This window comes from Fundulus heteroclitus, chromosome 6, assembly GCF_011125445.2.
Source record: "Fundulus heteroclitus isolate FHET01 chromosome 6, MU-UCD_Fhet_4.1, whole genome shotgun sequence".
In the NCBI taxonomy this organism is placed as follows: Eukaryota; Metazoa; Chordata; class Actinopteri; order Cyprinodontiformes; family Fundulidae; genus Fundulus; species Fundulus heteroclitus.
Window position 1 is genome coordinate 2,810,613 of NC_046366.1, and position 16,977 is coordinate 2,827,589.

Genomic DNA, 16,977 nt, shown 5'->3' on the forward strand with positions numbered 1-16,977 from the left:
CATGCTCTGTTGAAGCCAGTCTTCTAACACAATGACTTAATTCATTAATACAAAACTACATCTCATCCCTGCTAGAGTTCCAACTTTGAAACAATTTCTTGGCTGAATTTAATTTTTATACATTTAATTTTTACTCAAAAAGCAGCTGTATAATTTTCCTTTTAGGTACTAAAGCATTTTACTATACAAAATATCCAAGGTAAGATGTTTAATCTCCAGTTTTTACCCTATTATTGACACCACTCTACAATCAAAGTTCCTTGTCCAGTCTTAGAATTAAAATCTTGAGAACTAGTAAGATCCTGTGATGAACTGGCAACCTGTACTGCAGGGATGGGTCCCAGTCAAGCAGAACTCATAGATGGAGGTCACTCAGTTTTAGCAAAGACTATTTTTGCTAAGTCACAGTGACCTGTGATCCTAAAAAAAATCTGATCTATTTGTGTTGTAGCCCTGGTGAAGGTTTGTGTCTGGCTTGAGAAAATTCCCACATAAAAATCCAAGGAGCTTTGTGTTTTTCTTCTGCAGTTGTTCATCAGCTTCTGTATGTTTCACATTAAACAATAAGGCATAGTGAAAGCATTCAGAGATAGAACAATGCCTTCGTCACAGAACACTATCGTACCTGATCACCTGCAACGTGCACTGCAATCTGCTGCAGAATCTAACAGGCCAGGCTTCATTCCTGTCACACCACATACAAACCTAAAGGATAAGGCTGATATTGTGGAGACGTGCTCACTCACACACTCACTCACACACACACACACACACACACACACACACACACACACACACACACGCACAGCATAAAGAAGAGGGGCAGAGACAGCAGGTGGGTTCAGTGCAGCAGTTTCACTCCTGTTTTGACAACAATCCGAGTTTTCTTGGGGCTATTTTTTTTTAGGTGATGATTGTTTTGGGGAATGAGGATTCGCGGAAAACTTTTCAGGCAAATGATCTTTAACATATCTTATGAACACAACTGAATGTTATTGATAATGTTCGCTAAATGTAAAATGGTGCTTAGGACAATGCCATCTCTTTTCAGGTGTAAAATAATTCATAAAAGCAATGCTGAGTGAAAAAGCATTTCATATTAAGTTGAAAAAGTGTTCATACTCTTGAACTTTTCCACTTGTTGCCACTTAACATTCACAAACTTCAATACATTTCACCCTGATTTTCTGTGATTGACTGACACAAAGCAGCGTACCATCATTATCCTGCAGAAAGGTGAACCTCCATTGAAGTCTCAAGTCTGCTGCAGCTTCTCTGAGGCTTTCCTCATGGACGAGCCTGTATTCAGCTCCATCCATCATCGTTATCCAAGGAAAGCCTCCCCACATCATCATACTGTGGCAGATGATGTGTTCAGGTTGATGGGAAGTTTGAGTTTTCCACCACACATGGCGGTTAGCAACATCTAGACCAGGGGTCACCAACCTTTTTGAAACTGACTGCTTTTTCATTGGTCATTAGAAGAGTCAGAGCTCACCTTAACATTACGTAAAAATTTATCTTTTTCATGATTTTGTCATTTTTAAATCTATATCAATGCAGGTGTGATAAAAAAAAACAATAGAATAAAATACTATTTAGCTCACTGGTGGATGGCCCTGATCTAGACAGAGCCCCTTCTTCCATACGGTTACTGTTTCTGCTGGAAGTACACTAAACCAACAGAACACTGAACAGAGCTCTGTGAAAAGTTCAACGCTTGCGATATGGTTTTAGAACTAAACTTGCACTATACCGACCTGTTCACTGTGTTTCTTGGTCTCTATGACGCTGTCTGTTCTCTGACAAACCCTAATAACAAAAGGTAGACTATATTTGCTAATTAAGTGACTTCTGAAATCAGTTGGCAGTGCACCAAATTTAGGAGTAACAGATTTAAAAAGCTGTAGAAGACCCTATTCAGGTTTTTATTCTGTAAAAAAGCTCTCCACCATGGGTCATTTTCACTCATGGTCGTGCACTACTGTAAAAAAACAACAACATAAAATCCACTGAAAGCTGTGATTGTAAAATTACAAACTGTGGAAAAGTTCAAGGGTTGAATCTTTAGAAAGGCACAATATTATGTCATAAATAAGGGTTGGAGTGAGAAAAACTTAGGATTTGATCGTCTCAGTGTGGAGAGGATGAAACAGATTTATGTATTTATAAGTAATTCCAGAGAAAATAAGAAATGAGCAGAAGGTTGTTGAAGACATGGGAATCCCAAACTAACCAGCTCGTCAGGGTCCCCAGGCTCCTGGAGTGTCTGATGCTGCGCGTTGGAGGGGCCGGTGGATCTGGTGGGGCCCCATCCTGTGGCCTCTCCTGCGCAGAGGGTCTGCAGGAAAGCCTCGGCAGCTGCACATTGCCTGAGAAGACCCTCTTTACAGCATATCTGACGTCAGGGTCCTGGAGGAGCTCGATGCACGAGGCCGGCTCCGAGGAGTCCCAGTGTCTCTGGATGGGAGAGGACAAGCGTGTGAAAGGGGTGAAGTGGGAATTCCACAGGGTCAGTTTGGTCAAAACTATAAGCCCTAGCTTTGATCTAAAGAATAAAGGCTGATCACATCATCTTAAACTGGAACCAGATGCCCCAGAAAAAAAAACATTTACCAACTACTTGTTAAAAAATGCAGAAAAACTATTTTCTGGTTTGAACATTCTTCAGGAAAGACAATTTAGCATTGCGTTAAGTCTTATAGAGCTGATCAAGCTCCATCAGTTGTTTTGGAGAGTTTTATTGTTTCTGATTTTTATGGCCAGAGACAAGCTACATCTTTTAGTTTTCCAACATTCCACAATATGCTGAAAACAGTGCCTGCATGATTGTCGTGACTTCGTTAGCAACAGAAAGGGTTCATCTTTTAACTGAAAGACTTGATTACAATAGTTGTAAAGGTAGGCTGCAAACAGTGCAGGTTTTGTGACGAGCCTTTAAGAGCCCAGTCCAGCGTTATTCTTGGATGCTTTATCTGATTTCAGGTCCTGAGACCCACACGCTCTTACATCAGACACAATAGGAGCTTCTCACACAGACCTAGAGTTTGGGCTTTAGCCTTCAGGGCAACTTTCTCTTACCGCGTCAGTGCTGCGGGGGCCACAGATAACAACCTGTGTTTTTTGCTGCATCCCATGACCCTATCTCTTCATCTGCCTGGATGTTTCACCTTTCCATAAACAACTGTCAACGCAGCCCACTTACTTTGTTCGCCATCTCTGACTAAGACCAGAGTGACAGGACGCGGTGCTCCCTTTCTACCTCATTTGTCTGACTAATGAGACAACTTAAAACATGGCCTATTCACAGTTAAATTAAGACAGTTTGATTCCCCATTCCTGTTGCCTATTCTGACAGATAGTTCTCCAGACAGGGCAGAAAGCTGAACAACAGATATGATCAGAATACAGTTAAGTACACAATAAAATCCTGTTCTACTTGAGATTAATAGCTAGAGTAAACAAGGGTTGTTTTTAGCTCAGAAAAAAAAAGTACTGGTACGTGTCCTTACAAACACAAATAAAAATGTTTTAGAATCCTTGAAATGTTTTCCTACCTCTGTGAAGTTGAAAAGTCTGGAGTTATTTCTTCTCATTCTTTCTGCCACTCTGTCATGGGAACAAGACAGCTTGGAAGGAAATGCCAAAGAGGAGGATACAGGAACCCCATTTAAGATCAGATACGAGGCCGTCTGTGGCACCAATCCGTCTTCTGGCTGTCACTCAGCACGTCATATTGTCCCCGCCTCCTCAGCTGTCAGCTTGTTCACTGATAAACACCTACCACTCATGGTACCGCTTTTGGCTCACTACTTCACAGTGCCAGCTTTCACGCTATGGTTTTATCAGGACCCTTAACACGAAGACATTGTTAAAAAAGTTAAATGTTTACGTTGTTAAAAAAGATGTGGCTGTTGCTGGAACAGCCTGCATGACCAAACATTATTCATTTTTGTCCATCTGGTGGCAAAATGTCTTGATCTCATGCACCTGGACCTTCTGGTTGGATTCTTCTGATTCAAGTTTTTTTGTTTAAAACATAGCAATATTTATGATTCTGCTCTTTCTACAGTTTCAGCACGTGTCTCTACTCCCATGTGTGTACGTGTGAAACATTAGATAAAGTGCTGTGAACTGTAATGACCCTGCCTCCTTCTCATGCGTACCCACATGAAGCTGAGTTTAAAAGACAAATACTAAACAAAGCAGAATGTCAGCTGAAACTCTTATGAGACTCCTATTGTCTTTGGATACTATGCTGTGTTACATATTATGCTGGTGTAATAAACATGTCTTTTTACATTATATAAAAATATATATGATATAGCAGACTATGCTCTTAGAGGGAACACATCTGACAAAGAGACTAAATTGTCATGAGTCATACTACACAACTATTTTAAGAAAGTGCAGTGACATTTAACCTTTAATCTGAATGTAATTTGACATATACATAGATAATATACACATCAAGTACAGCCGCTGCCTATTGGAGCTGACATATCAGGGTGCCAGCCATCTTGGATGGGTCTCTCATGTGCCCCCAGAACATTTATTTGTACTGAGGAAGCTGTATGCCCAATTTAAATGATCCCAACTCCCAGAATCTTTACTTGATTTTCATAGTTTAGTTTGTTACAAATGGCACAGATGAGGTTATGATACAGGACGCTGTCACGCATTAAAAATGAATTTTCATGCTGAAAATTAGTATGACATTAATAAATGTACCAATGAATGCATTTTAGATATTAAGAAAAAGTTTGTTCATCAAAATTTATTTTACACACACAATCCTGAGTCTTTTGTAAACACGATCATTTATTTCCATTTGTGCATGCCCACGCATGTGCACACTTTTTTAAAAGCCTGGAAAAGTGATTGTGTACAATGTCTGTGACGGTGGTTCCAAACTAAAATCCTTGAAGGCCGGCGTCCTGCAGCTTTTAGATGTTTCCCATGCCCTGCACACCTGAATCTATTGGCTTAGCTCCCTCTGCAGCCTGCAGTCCAGCTCTGCAGAGCTCATGCTGGAGTCATGTGTGCTGAAGCAGGGACACGTCTAAAAGTTGCAGCACTGGAGTTTGAGACCACTGCTTTATGGGTATGTTTCGCTCTAGCTAAGCTGGCTATAGTTGCCTTTTATGATATGGCGCCATCTAGAGGACAGGGAGTAGTTTGTGAAGGACACCAAAAGAAAAATGTTTATTCAAAGTGGAAAATCATCAAAAACAGTTCAGATTTCAGAGATTAAAATTAAGTGAAGACAGATATTTTAGAATGAAAACTTTTATTTGTGCAGGTTAAAAATAGAGCGAACAAATCTTTCCATTTCTAGAGACAAAAACAAAGAGATCCAAATAAAACATCCTCAGTGTTCTTTAGTTCAGAGGCTGCACCTGGAACATAGCAGGTCCTGTATAGAGAAGCTATGCGGCTTCTTTATTCATTGTGGCAGTAACTTTTGTAGTGTATTTTCTCAGCCCCTCCACAGGCAGCAGGCTTTTTGCCCTGGGGAAAGAAAAAAAAAATAACTGTTTATTCACTGTAAGAATTTAGAAAATGAACAGTTAGATGTGAGCTATTAACTTTACCTTGTATGTGGAACAGACCAAAGAGAAAAGAGAAGTCATGGCCTTTTCCTGCTGGTCGTCTGAATGCTCCTGAAAAAAAGCAAAAACAATAAAACTCCAGAGTCTGACTTTAAAACAAACACAGCTTTGAATTTAAATTCACCAAGTAAAGCAAAAGTAAAAACTAGAAGCTCTCCACAGTGTCCAGAGGACTGCAACAGGATAGCTCCCAAACATCCATAGATACAGATCCTTGCAGTTGCATTCAGACATCTTGAACCTTTTCCAATTGTCATGTTACAAGTACAAACTTTAAGGGATTTTATGTGACAGATCAGTATTTTAATCTCAGCATAAAAATGTCTGGAACACAGCAGAGACAGACCAGGGAGAAAGTTGTGAAGAAGTTAACAGCAGGTTGAAGTTGTCAAAAATTGTCGCAAGCTTTAAGCATCTCACACAGCTCTGTTTAGACCATCATCTGGACACGGAGAGATTGTGACTCAACTACAAATCTACCAACACATTACCATCCACCTAAGCTCAAAGACTGGGCAAGGTCAGCATTGATCAGAGAAACAGCCAAGAGACCCTAACAGCTGAAGACTCAGCATCCTGGAGAAGGAGCGTGATCTGGTTGGATAAGATCAAAGCAGCAAAACACTTTAGACTGAGGTGGGAGTTCTCCTTCCAGCAGGACAACGACCATAAACATGCAGCCATGTTGGAATAGTTTAGAGCAATGCATATTTATGTGTTAGAATGGCCTAGTCAAAGTCCAGTCCATAAATTTGTGGCAAGACTTGAAAGTTTCTGTCTAGATAACATTGACTCAAGGGCACAGACAGCAAGTTGTAGAATGTTCCAGTTGTCTAACACATTTGCCCTCATTAAGTCTGACATCCACAGGGTGCAAACAGCCCAGAAATAAAAGTGTAAACAGAAGTGGACCATGTTCGTATCCGGTACCGAGTTGAAATCTCTATACTGTTTGATACTGCTTTGATCTCCCTCTTAAAGATCAGCGTGGGATCCATGGTCTGGTTTGACTTTTGTTCCTGTTTGATCCAGCGATGTTTTAAGCACACTCTACTTTTTAACTCGCCGAGCTTCTCAGGCTACACCTGGGACAGAGAGGGCATTCGCCTGGTAAGACTTTTTGGGTTGCATCAAACGGCTCTGTTCAAAACTGACGCTGAAAACTTCCTGGACCTTCTTGGGTCATCCATAAGACGGCGGGCTTTTTAAACGCTTACCCCATTGATGGTGATCCAGGGCACGTACTGGTGGGGAGGGTTCAACGCTTTGGTCTTCAGGGCGTTCTGATGCATCAGCTGCATTCCTATGTCTCCATTAACACAGCTCATCACTTTGTCCATGCTCAGATCAGGGTCGTAGATTTTCAAACACTGCAAACAAGAAATGGTTCAAAATAAGAATTACTGATGAAACAAGAACACTCAATACTGAGCCAGGGAGCATAAAGTCGCATACCAACACATCAGAACTTGCTTACACTTTCAGCTGAGCTGATAACATCAGCAGAGGATTCCATGCAGAAGATGATTGGGAAAGCCATCTCAGTCATGTTCATCATACAAGTCTGGGGGAATCAGAGGAACTCATTAATTAGTGAACAACTACACTCTACTCCGCTGGGTAACAGAAACGGTTTTATTTTGTAATAATGGTTTTGGACCTAACCTGAAACATTACATAAGCACATATTCCTTTTTCCCCTAGCATGGCAGTTACCAAAGTGTTTATTCACTGATCATCTGACCTGTTCAGGTGCTTGTCGAGATTTTTGAAACCAAACAGAATGTTGAATAATGGACCTGATGTAATAGATCTACAAGGAAGGCAGGTGTGGAAATAACGGCATAAAGTTGTTGCAACAACACATGCCTCCCTGCATCCTGTTAAATTAGAACAAGAAAAAAAAAAAAACTCTGCACTTTACCTCACACATACCAGAAACACTGAGCTATATTATACACTGGAGTGCTACTAGCCCACTGTTAGAACGAGTCGCTTTGAAGCCACCAGCCGCCATATTGGTACTCCCTATTTTCTCCCAGTAACTAGGTAATATGTGCGCTACAGCATCGAATAACGAGGATTTTCTCATGTTCAGGGGGGCTTAAAACTTTTAAAATGTCAAATGCCATATACTTTTATGTTATGTTCTAAAAATATCAAGTACTGAGAAAGTCATGTGCTGAAATATTGTGCATTTTATTCATTTAAATTATATATATATAACATTTATAAATATATAAATAACAATATACAAAAACATATATTTACATATATGTATACATATATATGTACACATATACTTATATATACACATATATAAATTTCATATGAATAACATGTAAAATATTTCAGCACATAATTTCCTAGTAGTTGATAGTGTTGGTACATCCACTGACTGTACAATTATTTTTGAATCGTTTTCACTCAGCCAGAAAACTGCTTGTTGTTGCAACCAAATCCTATGGGATTCTGTGAGAGTAGGGAGTAGCAAGCTATGGCGGCCAGTGACTTCAGTTTTTCGGCTAAATCAGCACTCCAGTGTATTATATAGCTCAGTGACCAGAACACAGTTAAGACCAAAATTATTCATCCTCCTGGCAGATTCTACATTGTTGTCATAGGAAAGGAGAGGTATCTCTAGAATGACAATAACTATATTATTTTTTTTTTTTACATTAAAAATAAGTCAGAAATTATTCATAGCCTTCTCAATAATCACTGGAATCACAGTAGTCAGACATTTCTTATAAATTGCTGACCAGCTTTTAGAATTTCTGGAGTTCAACTCATGTTTTGACAATTTATCTTTGGTGATGACTTCCAAATGTCTTCAGGTTGGAAGGCCTCCTTGCCATTACCCTAATCTTTAGATCCGTCCACGGATTTTCTATGAGATTCTGGCTGGATACTCCAAAACATCAATATTACGTCAGGTCTGAAGAAACATATTGATACAATTAGTCAGAAAAAAAGTTACTTGCCTGATTAGAGCTGGTTTAAGGTAAAGTCATATTATAATTCTCCAATCAACCTTTTTGCTATTTACTGAGTAACATTGGGAGCAGAGTGAGTTGCCATTGGCTGGTTAATTAGCAGTGCTAGCTTGAAAGAAATGGAAAGTGTAGAAGCTTTCTTTCTACACTAAACAGCAGCACGCAGCAACAAGTGCAGGAGGGGCAGTGCTACATTACTCCATACAGCCGTTTTGAAACTGGTCACTCCAGCACTTTCTCTGGCACTTCATTAAAAAGTCCTTAAACTGCAGGAACATGATGAATCTTTAGCTGTTTTCAAACCGTAACTTTAAACCCATGGTATTCAATGATACTAGTAACCTTATTTGGAGCTGGTCCTTTATAACAGGCCTGGCTCAAAATTTAAAATTCATTAAAAAAAATAGTTAGAAAAAAAAACGGCAGCTATGTTACTAGTCAGACAGAACTGTGATTACCTCTATCATGTTCCCCAGACATTCATCTTTGCCATGCTGGCACTCATAGGTATACTTCTGACCATCAGGCTTCTCCTGTAGTGGTGATACAATAAAAATCATTTAAAAGTTGTTCAGTAGATTGTGTATATGAGGTGTTCTTAATAACCAACTGCTCACCTGTGCGTTTCCATAGGGCACCAGAGTAACAGACATGATTTCGTTCAGCAGCAGGTAGGTGGGAAAGAGCATTCTAGTGAGAAAAAGCCTGCAGCCAGGACAAAGGCTCTCATAGTAAAGGCCAACTTGGACTGGATCATCAGTCTGACGGGTCCTCCTGAAGTCCGACTCCAGGCACTGCTTCAAAACCTGCATGAAAAGGGGCGCAGCACAGGATGCTGAGTTTCTTTCAGCACTTGTTCATCAACAACCTGCTTTTGCTGTTCTTAGTCATAAACATGTTTTCAAGAAAAAAAAAAACTATAAGTTTGTGGTCAAGTCTAAACTCTTCAATGGACTTAATTTATGTAGCGCTTTTGTAGTCATAGCAACCAGTCAAAGTGCTTTGCACCTGAGCCACATTCAGCCTCACATCCAAGCCAAGTTGGTTTGAGCTTGAGGTCACGAACAGAGGGCCCGACGTTCTCCTTCAGGACTTTTTGGCAGACAGCAGAATTCATGGCTGCATTGATCACTGCTGCAGCAGCAAGCCCCACTAAGTAACAATTTTACCTTAACATATCCTCTTCTAAGTCTCTGAGGTGTTTATGGGACGATCATCGCCCCCTAGTGTCTCTGACTGAAAAAAAAAAAAAAAAACACACTTGGAACTTTGTGTGCCCGACCCGGAGGCAGCCTTGCAGCTCTGTTCTCGTTCTCACGGTAAGACGAACAGCTTTGCGGCAGCTTGGTGGCCATCACTAGCAGTGTTACCAAGTCTGCTTGTTATAAGCAACTTTTGCCTTGGTTTTTGTTATGGAAATATATAATCATGTTTCTGTTAATCATGTATTTTTCTTAAAGCAGTCAAAGTTACCTAAATTCTAATCACTAATCTGTGGCTTGGACGACATCGGATGGGGGTTTGCAGACTCACTCAAAAGCAATAAAATCATTCAAGCATCTCGTGAGATACCAGGCACTAAGAGTCACCTGAGGTTTTATGAGGTACCCTTCAAGATGGTATACGGTTTAAAAGCTTTTTTTATTGTTCTTAATGTTTTTCCTGGTAGAATCTTAAAACCTCCCCGGACACTCTGTGAGGGGCAGTCCTTCTATCAAAAGACCTCTGGGCAGAGTTCTTCTGACACTAGCTTACAATCAGCATGGACGGGTGGACTCCGGGTGATATTACGCGAGCATTATGATAACGCTTGGAAGTGTGTGTCTCCCTTTGGAATTGCAATTGTAATAAATATATGCATATTATAAGGGTTTTGTCTCAGATAATCGTTTTCTTCTAGCCTGGGTGCCATTCCGAACTTAGTCCCGCCCACAACGTTTTAGGTCGGGAAGTTCGGTCTGGCATTGCTCAATAGTAGCGCGAGTATCTGGCGGGCCAAACAAATCGTCAGGGCGGGCTTTAAACGATGATGGACAGATGATCAACAGTGACGTAATCAACCACGTCACCAAAGCGCGCTTGGGTTGAATTCGTTTACAACAACGATGGCTGCCGCTGGAGAGTTGAGGTGTGTAGATTCTGCTATTAGGTCTGTTCTAGAAGATATCGACAGGTTCGTGTGTTGAAGGACTCCTTGGATCCTTACATTCATTTTGCAACACCGGCAAAAATCGTTAACGCTCATCTTCTTATGCTTGGCTAACAGTTGAGTTCTGTTGACAACAACCAGTGTTTCCCGCAGGAATTTGCTTAGGCGAGGCGGTGAGTTGGGCGGGGGGGGGTTGGGGGGTTGGGGGTTGTGGGGGGGTTGGAGACAAGTTTTGCGCGGAGCTGGGGCGTATCCATGTGTTTTTCTCCTGCCTTTCACTATATGCACGCGCAAATGCAACAACAAAAAAACGCGTGTTAACATCAGATAAACATGCAAGCATATCGAGTTAGTTTTTTTTTTCTTTTTTCTTTTTTTTGGAATGTTGGCGAGGCGGTAGCGTCAGTTTGGCGAGGCGGCCGCCTTGCCAAGACAGCGCTGCGGGAAACCCTGACAACTATGCGTCGCTTAACATACGTCACACACTCCGTTGCTCGTATTGGTTGTAGGTCTATCCAATTGAGTGCAGAGGAATTTTTTTTCCTGGTTCGTTCGAAACACGTCCCATAATCACAGCTCTATGGAGCAGTATCAGACTCAAATTCTGACTAGAATTGAGTATGACCATGTCAGGCTAGTTTTCTTCCTTTGCTGCCAAATCTCCGAACAGGGTGAGGCGGGCTGTAGTGAATGAAACAGGAAGAACTGGAGGCCGTCTTAACATTTTTTAAATCTCTTGTAAATTTCATGAGTCGCAGGTTGCGGTTCATTGGGCCTGTTTTTGACCGTGAAGTCTCTTATTTGGACAACAAACTAAGCCACCAGTTATAAACAGACCCACTCCCGCTGCGCTGCAGACATGAGCCGGTGACTCCGCCCACTATCCATCCGCATACACATCTTTCTCTCACTTCCTCCTTGTCCCCCTCCCTCTTCTAAATAAACAAGAGCTAAAAACAGACTCACACGGGCGGGGTGGGGAGGGGGGGACACGCGGAGTGGACCAGTTCTGAAGCTCCGCCCACAGGCACAAAGCGCTCAGGGGGGCACCAAAAAAGCCATTAGTTAATTAATGGAAAACCGCTGTAAATTTTTCTCATCCACAATTAACACCTATCCATAGTCTTTGGACCTGATCTGCGCTGTAATTTGAACCACGTTTTGTTTTCCGTTTCAGCAGTTTCTTTAACATTCAGGGAGACTGATCCTCTGTCCTCCTGTTCATCTCTCCAGCTCAGAGAAGCTGTGGATGCCTCTCAGTATAAGCTGGATGGGAGAGAAACAGAACCTTTGAAGGTTTTTACTCTTGTAAATAAACAAGGCGGCAAAGCACCATTTTACATGCAGTTACTGGATTAACTACTGAAAGGCTGGGGTCAGAGATCAGCCATAGTGAAGCAGGACTGAAAAGATAAATACCTCATCTTCTGTCTGCAGACAGGAGGACTGTGTTAATATTACAGCGCAGTGAACTAATAATCCTTCCATCAGAACTCTGAGAACAGAATGAGTCATGGACAAAGTGGACACAGGAAGCAGATAAAAACCTATACATGGGCACAGCGATGACCAGGAAGCTGCCGTGCTAATGTCATCTCTCCGTGCAGAGCTGTGGAGGATGAAATCCCACTGGTGGAGTGAACTCTGAGCTTCTCTGGAGGATCCAGTCCAGAGGAATTATAAGTGCAACAAGTAATATCAGTAACTGCTGTGGAGTTATCTCTATAATGCACAAAATGTGGAGCAGGATGGAGGCCACCCTTGTCCTAACCCTGCTTTTATACCATTTAGGTGTCATTTAGTTCCATTTTTTGGGTTTAAAGTCAGGGTTAGGACTAGGGTTGCACCGTATATCGCAACTTTATCGTCCTCGCAACATCATGGATCACAATATGCATATCACAAAGAATGGCCTGAAGCGTAGTGTTAGCCAGTTATTGAAGCGCCCTGCATTCAGGCTCTCAGTGCCCCTAAAATGTTTGGTGACATTTGTGGTTTCATGCAACAAAACAAGTTTGAGAAGGTAAGAGGTGGTAAACTTGATAAGAGACTACAGCTAAGTTGTTGCGTTGCCAAAGCATCACAAATCAGACAGAAGCAACCTCTTGCTCCTCGAGCAGCCGTTAAGAAGGTCGCAGCCACATCTGACCTACGGTTCAGTCGCACGATGGAGCCGTTCATAAGTCTGACTGTACGTTACATCAGTGAGGAAGGGAGCTCCAGACGGCAGATTCTCCAGCAGGTACCAGGGAGATGGTCAGACCAGGTTTAACTACCATACTGTCTGCATGGGACATCAAGGAAGAGGCCCTTGTTGCTTTACTACTACTCAGTATACCATGATATTGATTTTAGGCCATATCGCCCAGCACTAGTCAGCCATTTTGGATTTTGAGATTAAGGTTGGTTAGAAGCAACCAGGGTCTCATAATGCTTCCTGTTAAATAATAAATAATAAATCCAGCTTGGAACTCAGGATGATTAATGAATGACTTCACCATGCAGTGATGAAGCAGCCAAAGGGAGTGGGCTGTTAATCAGCTGGGTTAGAAAAAGTCCAACAGGTAAGAACAAGTTTTTCTAGTCATCATATAGCTGTTTGGTATTGAACTTATGTAGAAATTTACACGCAGTCAGTTTAACAGTCGTTAATTATGTTAGGATGTACTATAGTTAAAGGAGCTATAAGTAAGATATTTACTGTCAAATCAACCTAAATCATTGTGATGTGTCACCAGGGATGGAAGTAACATCCCCTATAAACTATCAGTCCTCTCCATCAACAATGTCTGAGTCACGTTTTTCTCCTTTCAAACCTAGAGGTACGGTGTGGGACTACTGCGGTTCAGAAAGTAGTAGCCCGTGTTTACTTCCTTGTTCCTGAGCCAATCAAATGATAGTTTGTAGCAGCCTGCAAACATGGAAGCCAATGAGAGAAGTGGACCAGAAATAGACTAGAAGACAATATCATAGACCTGTCCTGAGGAAGTAAACAAATCAGCGCAACAATGGACCATTGAGTAAATGGGGGATGTCAGGGAAAGACATTGTGTCTGTGTTTTTCTGATTTTAACCACAAAGTCTCATTATTACTTATTGTTCCTTTAAATGCAGAACAACTGATAGCCAATTTCCTGTTCCTAGATGGACAGAAGGAAAGGGATGAACCAGATGAGATTCAGTAGGATATTAGAAAAGACACAAAGCTACAATCAACAACACAGGGAGCACAGAGAGAAGGAAGACAAGAGTCAGAATTAACAAAATACACAGAGCTACAGTCAACAGGGAGGATGAGACAGGAAGGCACAATAGACTGGGAAGAAAATGTATACATGTTACTAATGGAACATGAGCACACACACACACACACACACACACACACACACACACACACACACACACACACACACACACACACACACACACACACACATAGAGGTGTAACCTTAAGTTCAGGGGTCACTCTGGCTTCCTGTTTTCTCATGCTGACAGGCAAAACAAGGTAATGTGTCACTTTTGGTTTTGCTGTTAAAGCTGACCCAACTGTGCTGTTCTGAACAGCACCTCCACTGTAAGTACAGAACATCCGGGCTGCTTTATTTATTATTTATAACAGTACACTATAAGGTTGTATTGTCCCAGTCTGTTTATATTTTCAGCAGGGTAATTGTGTTAAAGACAGAAGATGTTCTATGATCTAGGTTTGTAATTGACATATTCTGCTCCTACGCGTGTTGGAATATCTCTATACCTCCCTACAATCAAAGCAGTCCTGCTGAGTGAAATTATGATTGTATTAAATATTGAAGAAACATATGCGTGGTGTTGTGTTCTTTCATCCTCCCTAGATTTGAGTCTATGGTATGACTCCGTTTACTATTTTGTAATACCTCCTTGTACATAGAACTGTAAAAGGTATGTGAAATGTGTCCTAATATTGAGCACCAGAAGTGGGCCTTTTTTCCTCTGAGCACCGCCCTTCCGTGGACCGCTCCATCTCCTGTTGGAGGCAGTTTGAAACGTTTTGACAGCCTGGATGAAGTTGGCCCCTGGTCAGGTGTTTAGCAGAGGTTTGCTTCACAGGATTCAAACTTCAGAGATTTCGCGAGGATGGCAGCTGTGTCTATCGCGCGCGCGCGTACAGATGACTAAACGGCGTGTGATTTCTCCATTTTCACTTCCTTGTTTTTAAAACGTCCCCCTCTTCCAGCTTCAAACGTCAGCTCTTTCAGGCCACTTGGCACTTCCTCTTTATGACTTTACGTACGTCTGGACAAGAATAAGTGGCGTTGCACAGACACTGTACACAGAGCGAGACATTGCCGTCTGCAGTCACCGGCCTGGCTAAAGTTATTCCGGTTTCTTGATAGTTTAATTTAGCTGAAATGCCCACAAGGTTTAGCTGTGCCTGAGGCTAAACAACAATAATAATAAAAAGTTTTTTGTTTCCGTCTTTTCCGCAAGCATAACAGTTGTAAGAAAGGAGCGAATGAAAAGCTCACCCCGCACTGAACAGCTGAGTCTAAAGATGAGCACCACTTGGCTGGAGGTTGGAGGCAGGACGGGGGCAGAGCGCTGCCGCCGTTCGGGGCGCCGAGCCAAAGGGCCAACAGCAGCGGGACCAGGACCATCATCTTCGGCTGCAGTCAAAGTCTTTGCGTAACTCTGCTCACACTATTTACCACAACGCACGTCTGCGGTCGACTGAGCTCTACTTTACCCCACTTTAAATACAGTACTGACGCTTCCTCGTGAAGGCCTCCTGTTATCTGATTGGCTGCCGCACGCGGACCAGCGCAGCGTCATCTGTAACTAGCAGAGAACCAAACAAGCCGAAGTCCTCCAGCTCCGCTCCTTCAATAAATGGCTTTGTTGCCTCGCAGGTTCACAGCTGCATGCAGGTCCTAATGATTCAGCTCACAGATCAATGTTTAACTTATCTTCAGACGCAAGCTGGATGTGTTCAGGCACAGGCTTTATGGAACATTAGTGAGGATGTTTTGAACTCTTTAAAACCACTAAAATACCGCTAACAACTTTACGTGCTGATTCTCATATGATCTTCCCTAAAGCGCGGAGTAGCACTTTAGATAAGAAAATGCTTACTCAGATTTTATGGTGAAGCAGCTGTGAGATGATGTACTTACAGTAAGAATCTACAGTTAGGCCCAGAATATTTGGACAGGGGCACAAGTTTTTTTTATTTTAGCTGTTTATAAAAACATATTCAGGTTACAATTATATAATAACTATGTGCTTAAAGTCCAGATTCTCAGCTGTAATTTGAGAGTATTCACATCCAAATTGGAGCAAGGGTTTAGGAATTACAGCTCTTTAATATGTAGCTGCCTCTTATTTCAAGGGACCAAAAGTAATTGGACAATTGACTCAGAAGACTGCAAAATAAATAACAAGGCTGCATGGGCTCTTCCCTCGTTAACCTGCCATCAATTAACCAGTTAAAAGGTCTGATTCCAGATGTGGAGTTTGCATTAGGAAGCTGTTGCTGTAACCACACAGCATGCGGCGAAGGAGCGCTCAGTGGAGGTGAAACAGAATATCCTGAGGCTGAAAAAAGAAAAATCCATCAGAGAGATAGCAGGAATGTTAGGAGTGGCCAAATCCACAGTTTGGTACATTCTGAGAAAAATAGAGAGCACTGGTGAGCTTGGGAACTAAAAGAGGCCTGGACGTCCACGGAAGACAACAGCAGTGGATGATCGCAGAATCCTTCCCATGGTGAAAAAAAAACCTTCATAACATCCACTCAGGTGAAGAACACTCTACAGGAAGAAGGTGAATCAGTATCTAAGTCTACCTTAAAAAGACTCCATGAGAGTAAATACAAAGGATTCACTACAAGGTGCAAACCATTAATCAGCCTCAAAAATAGAAAGGCCAGAATTGACTTTGCCAAAAAATACCCAAAGAAGCCCAGTTCTGGAACAGCATTCTTTGGACAGATGAGAGTAAGATCAACCTGTACCAGAATGATGGGAAGAAGAAAGTTTGGAGAAGAATTGGAACAACTCATGATCCAAAGTACACCACATCTTCTGTTAAACATGGTGGAGGCAGTGTGATGGCATGGGCATGCATGGCTTCCAGTGGCACTGACCCAAATCATGAAGATTGTAATAGTAATAGTAATATCATCTTTATTGTCATTGAAACATACACTACAATGAAATTTGTTCTCTGCTTTTAACCCATCACC

The 16,977-nt window shown here is 41.8% G+C and overlaps 2 protein-coding genes across 4 annotated transcripts in view; both read right to left on the reverse strand.

The window, feature by feature from the left end:
* pde4ca (phosphodiesterase 4C, cAMP-specific a) overlaps nt 1-3,645 on the reverse strand; it is a 63,961-nt gene extending 60,316 nt beyond the window's left edge. For 2 of the 3 annotated variants that reach the window (XM_036137855.1, XM_036137854.1), the window contains exons 1-2: nt 3,558-3,644; nt 2,237-2,460 (exon numbers count right to left, since the gene is read on the reverse strand). In XM_036137855.1, the coding sequence (XP_035993748.1) occupies nt 2,237-2,460; nt 3,558-3,596 (263 nt within the window). In that variant the 5' untranslated portion in view covers nt 3,597-3,644. Of the gene's footprint in view, nt 1-2,236; nt 2,461-3,557 lie in introns of all 3 variants that reach the window. The other variant, XM_036137852.1, reaches the window with a different exon arrangement.
* Nucleotides 3,646-5,273: 1,628 nt separating this feature from the next.
* On the reverse strand, nt 5,274-15,516 carry ifi30 (IFI30 lysosomal thiol reductase). The gene is made up of 7 exons (XM_012873654.3): nt 15,263-15,516; nt 9,226-9,414; nt 9,067-9,141; nt 7,090-7,176; nt 6,830-6,982; nt 5,595-5,663; nt 5,274-5,511 (listed from the first exon to the last, which is right to left on the reverse strand). Exons 1-7 carry the CDS (start codon nt 15,392-15,394, stop codon nt 5,443-5,445), a joined length of 774 nt encoding a protein of 257 aa, XP_012729108.2. The 5' UTR covers nt 15,395-15,516; the 3' UTR covers nt 5,274-5,442.
* Nucleotides 15,517-16,977: the final 1,461 nt, after the last annotated feature.

Excerpts from the sequence above, each read along its gene's own strand:
- ifi30 (XM_012873654.3), bottom strand. The coding sequence starts at position 15,394 with ATGATGGTCCTGGTCCCGCTGCTGTTGGCCCTTTGGCTCGGCGCCCCG. Across the intron at positions 7,177-9,066 it reads GTCTGGGGAACATGATAGAG|ACTTGTATGATGAACATGAC; the intron begins GTAATCACAGTT and ends TGATTCCCCCAG. Across the intron at positions 5,512-5,594 it reads TGGTCTGTTCCACATACAAG|GGCAAAAAGCCTGCTGCCTG; the intron begins GTAAAGTTAATA and ends TTCTTTCCCCAG.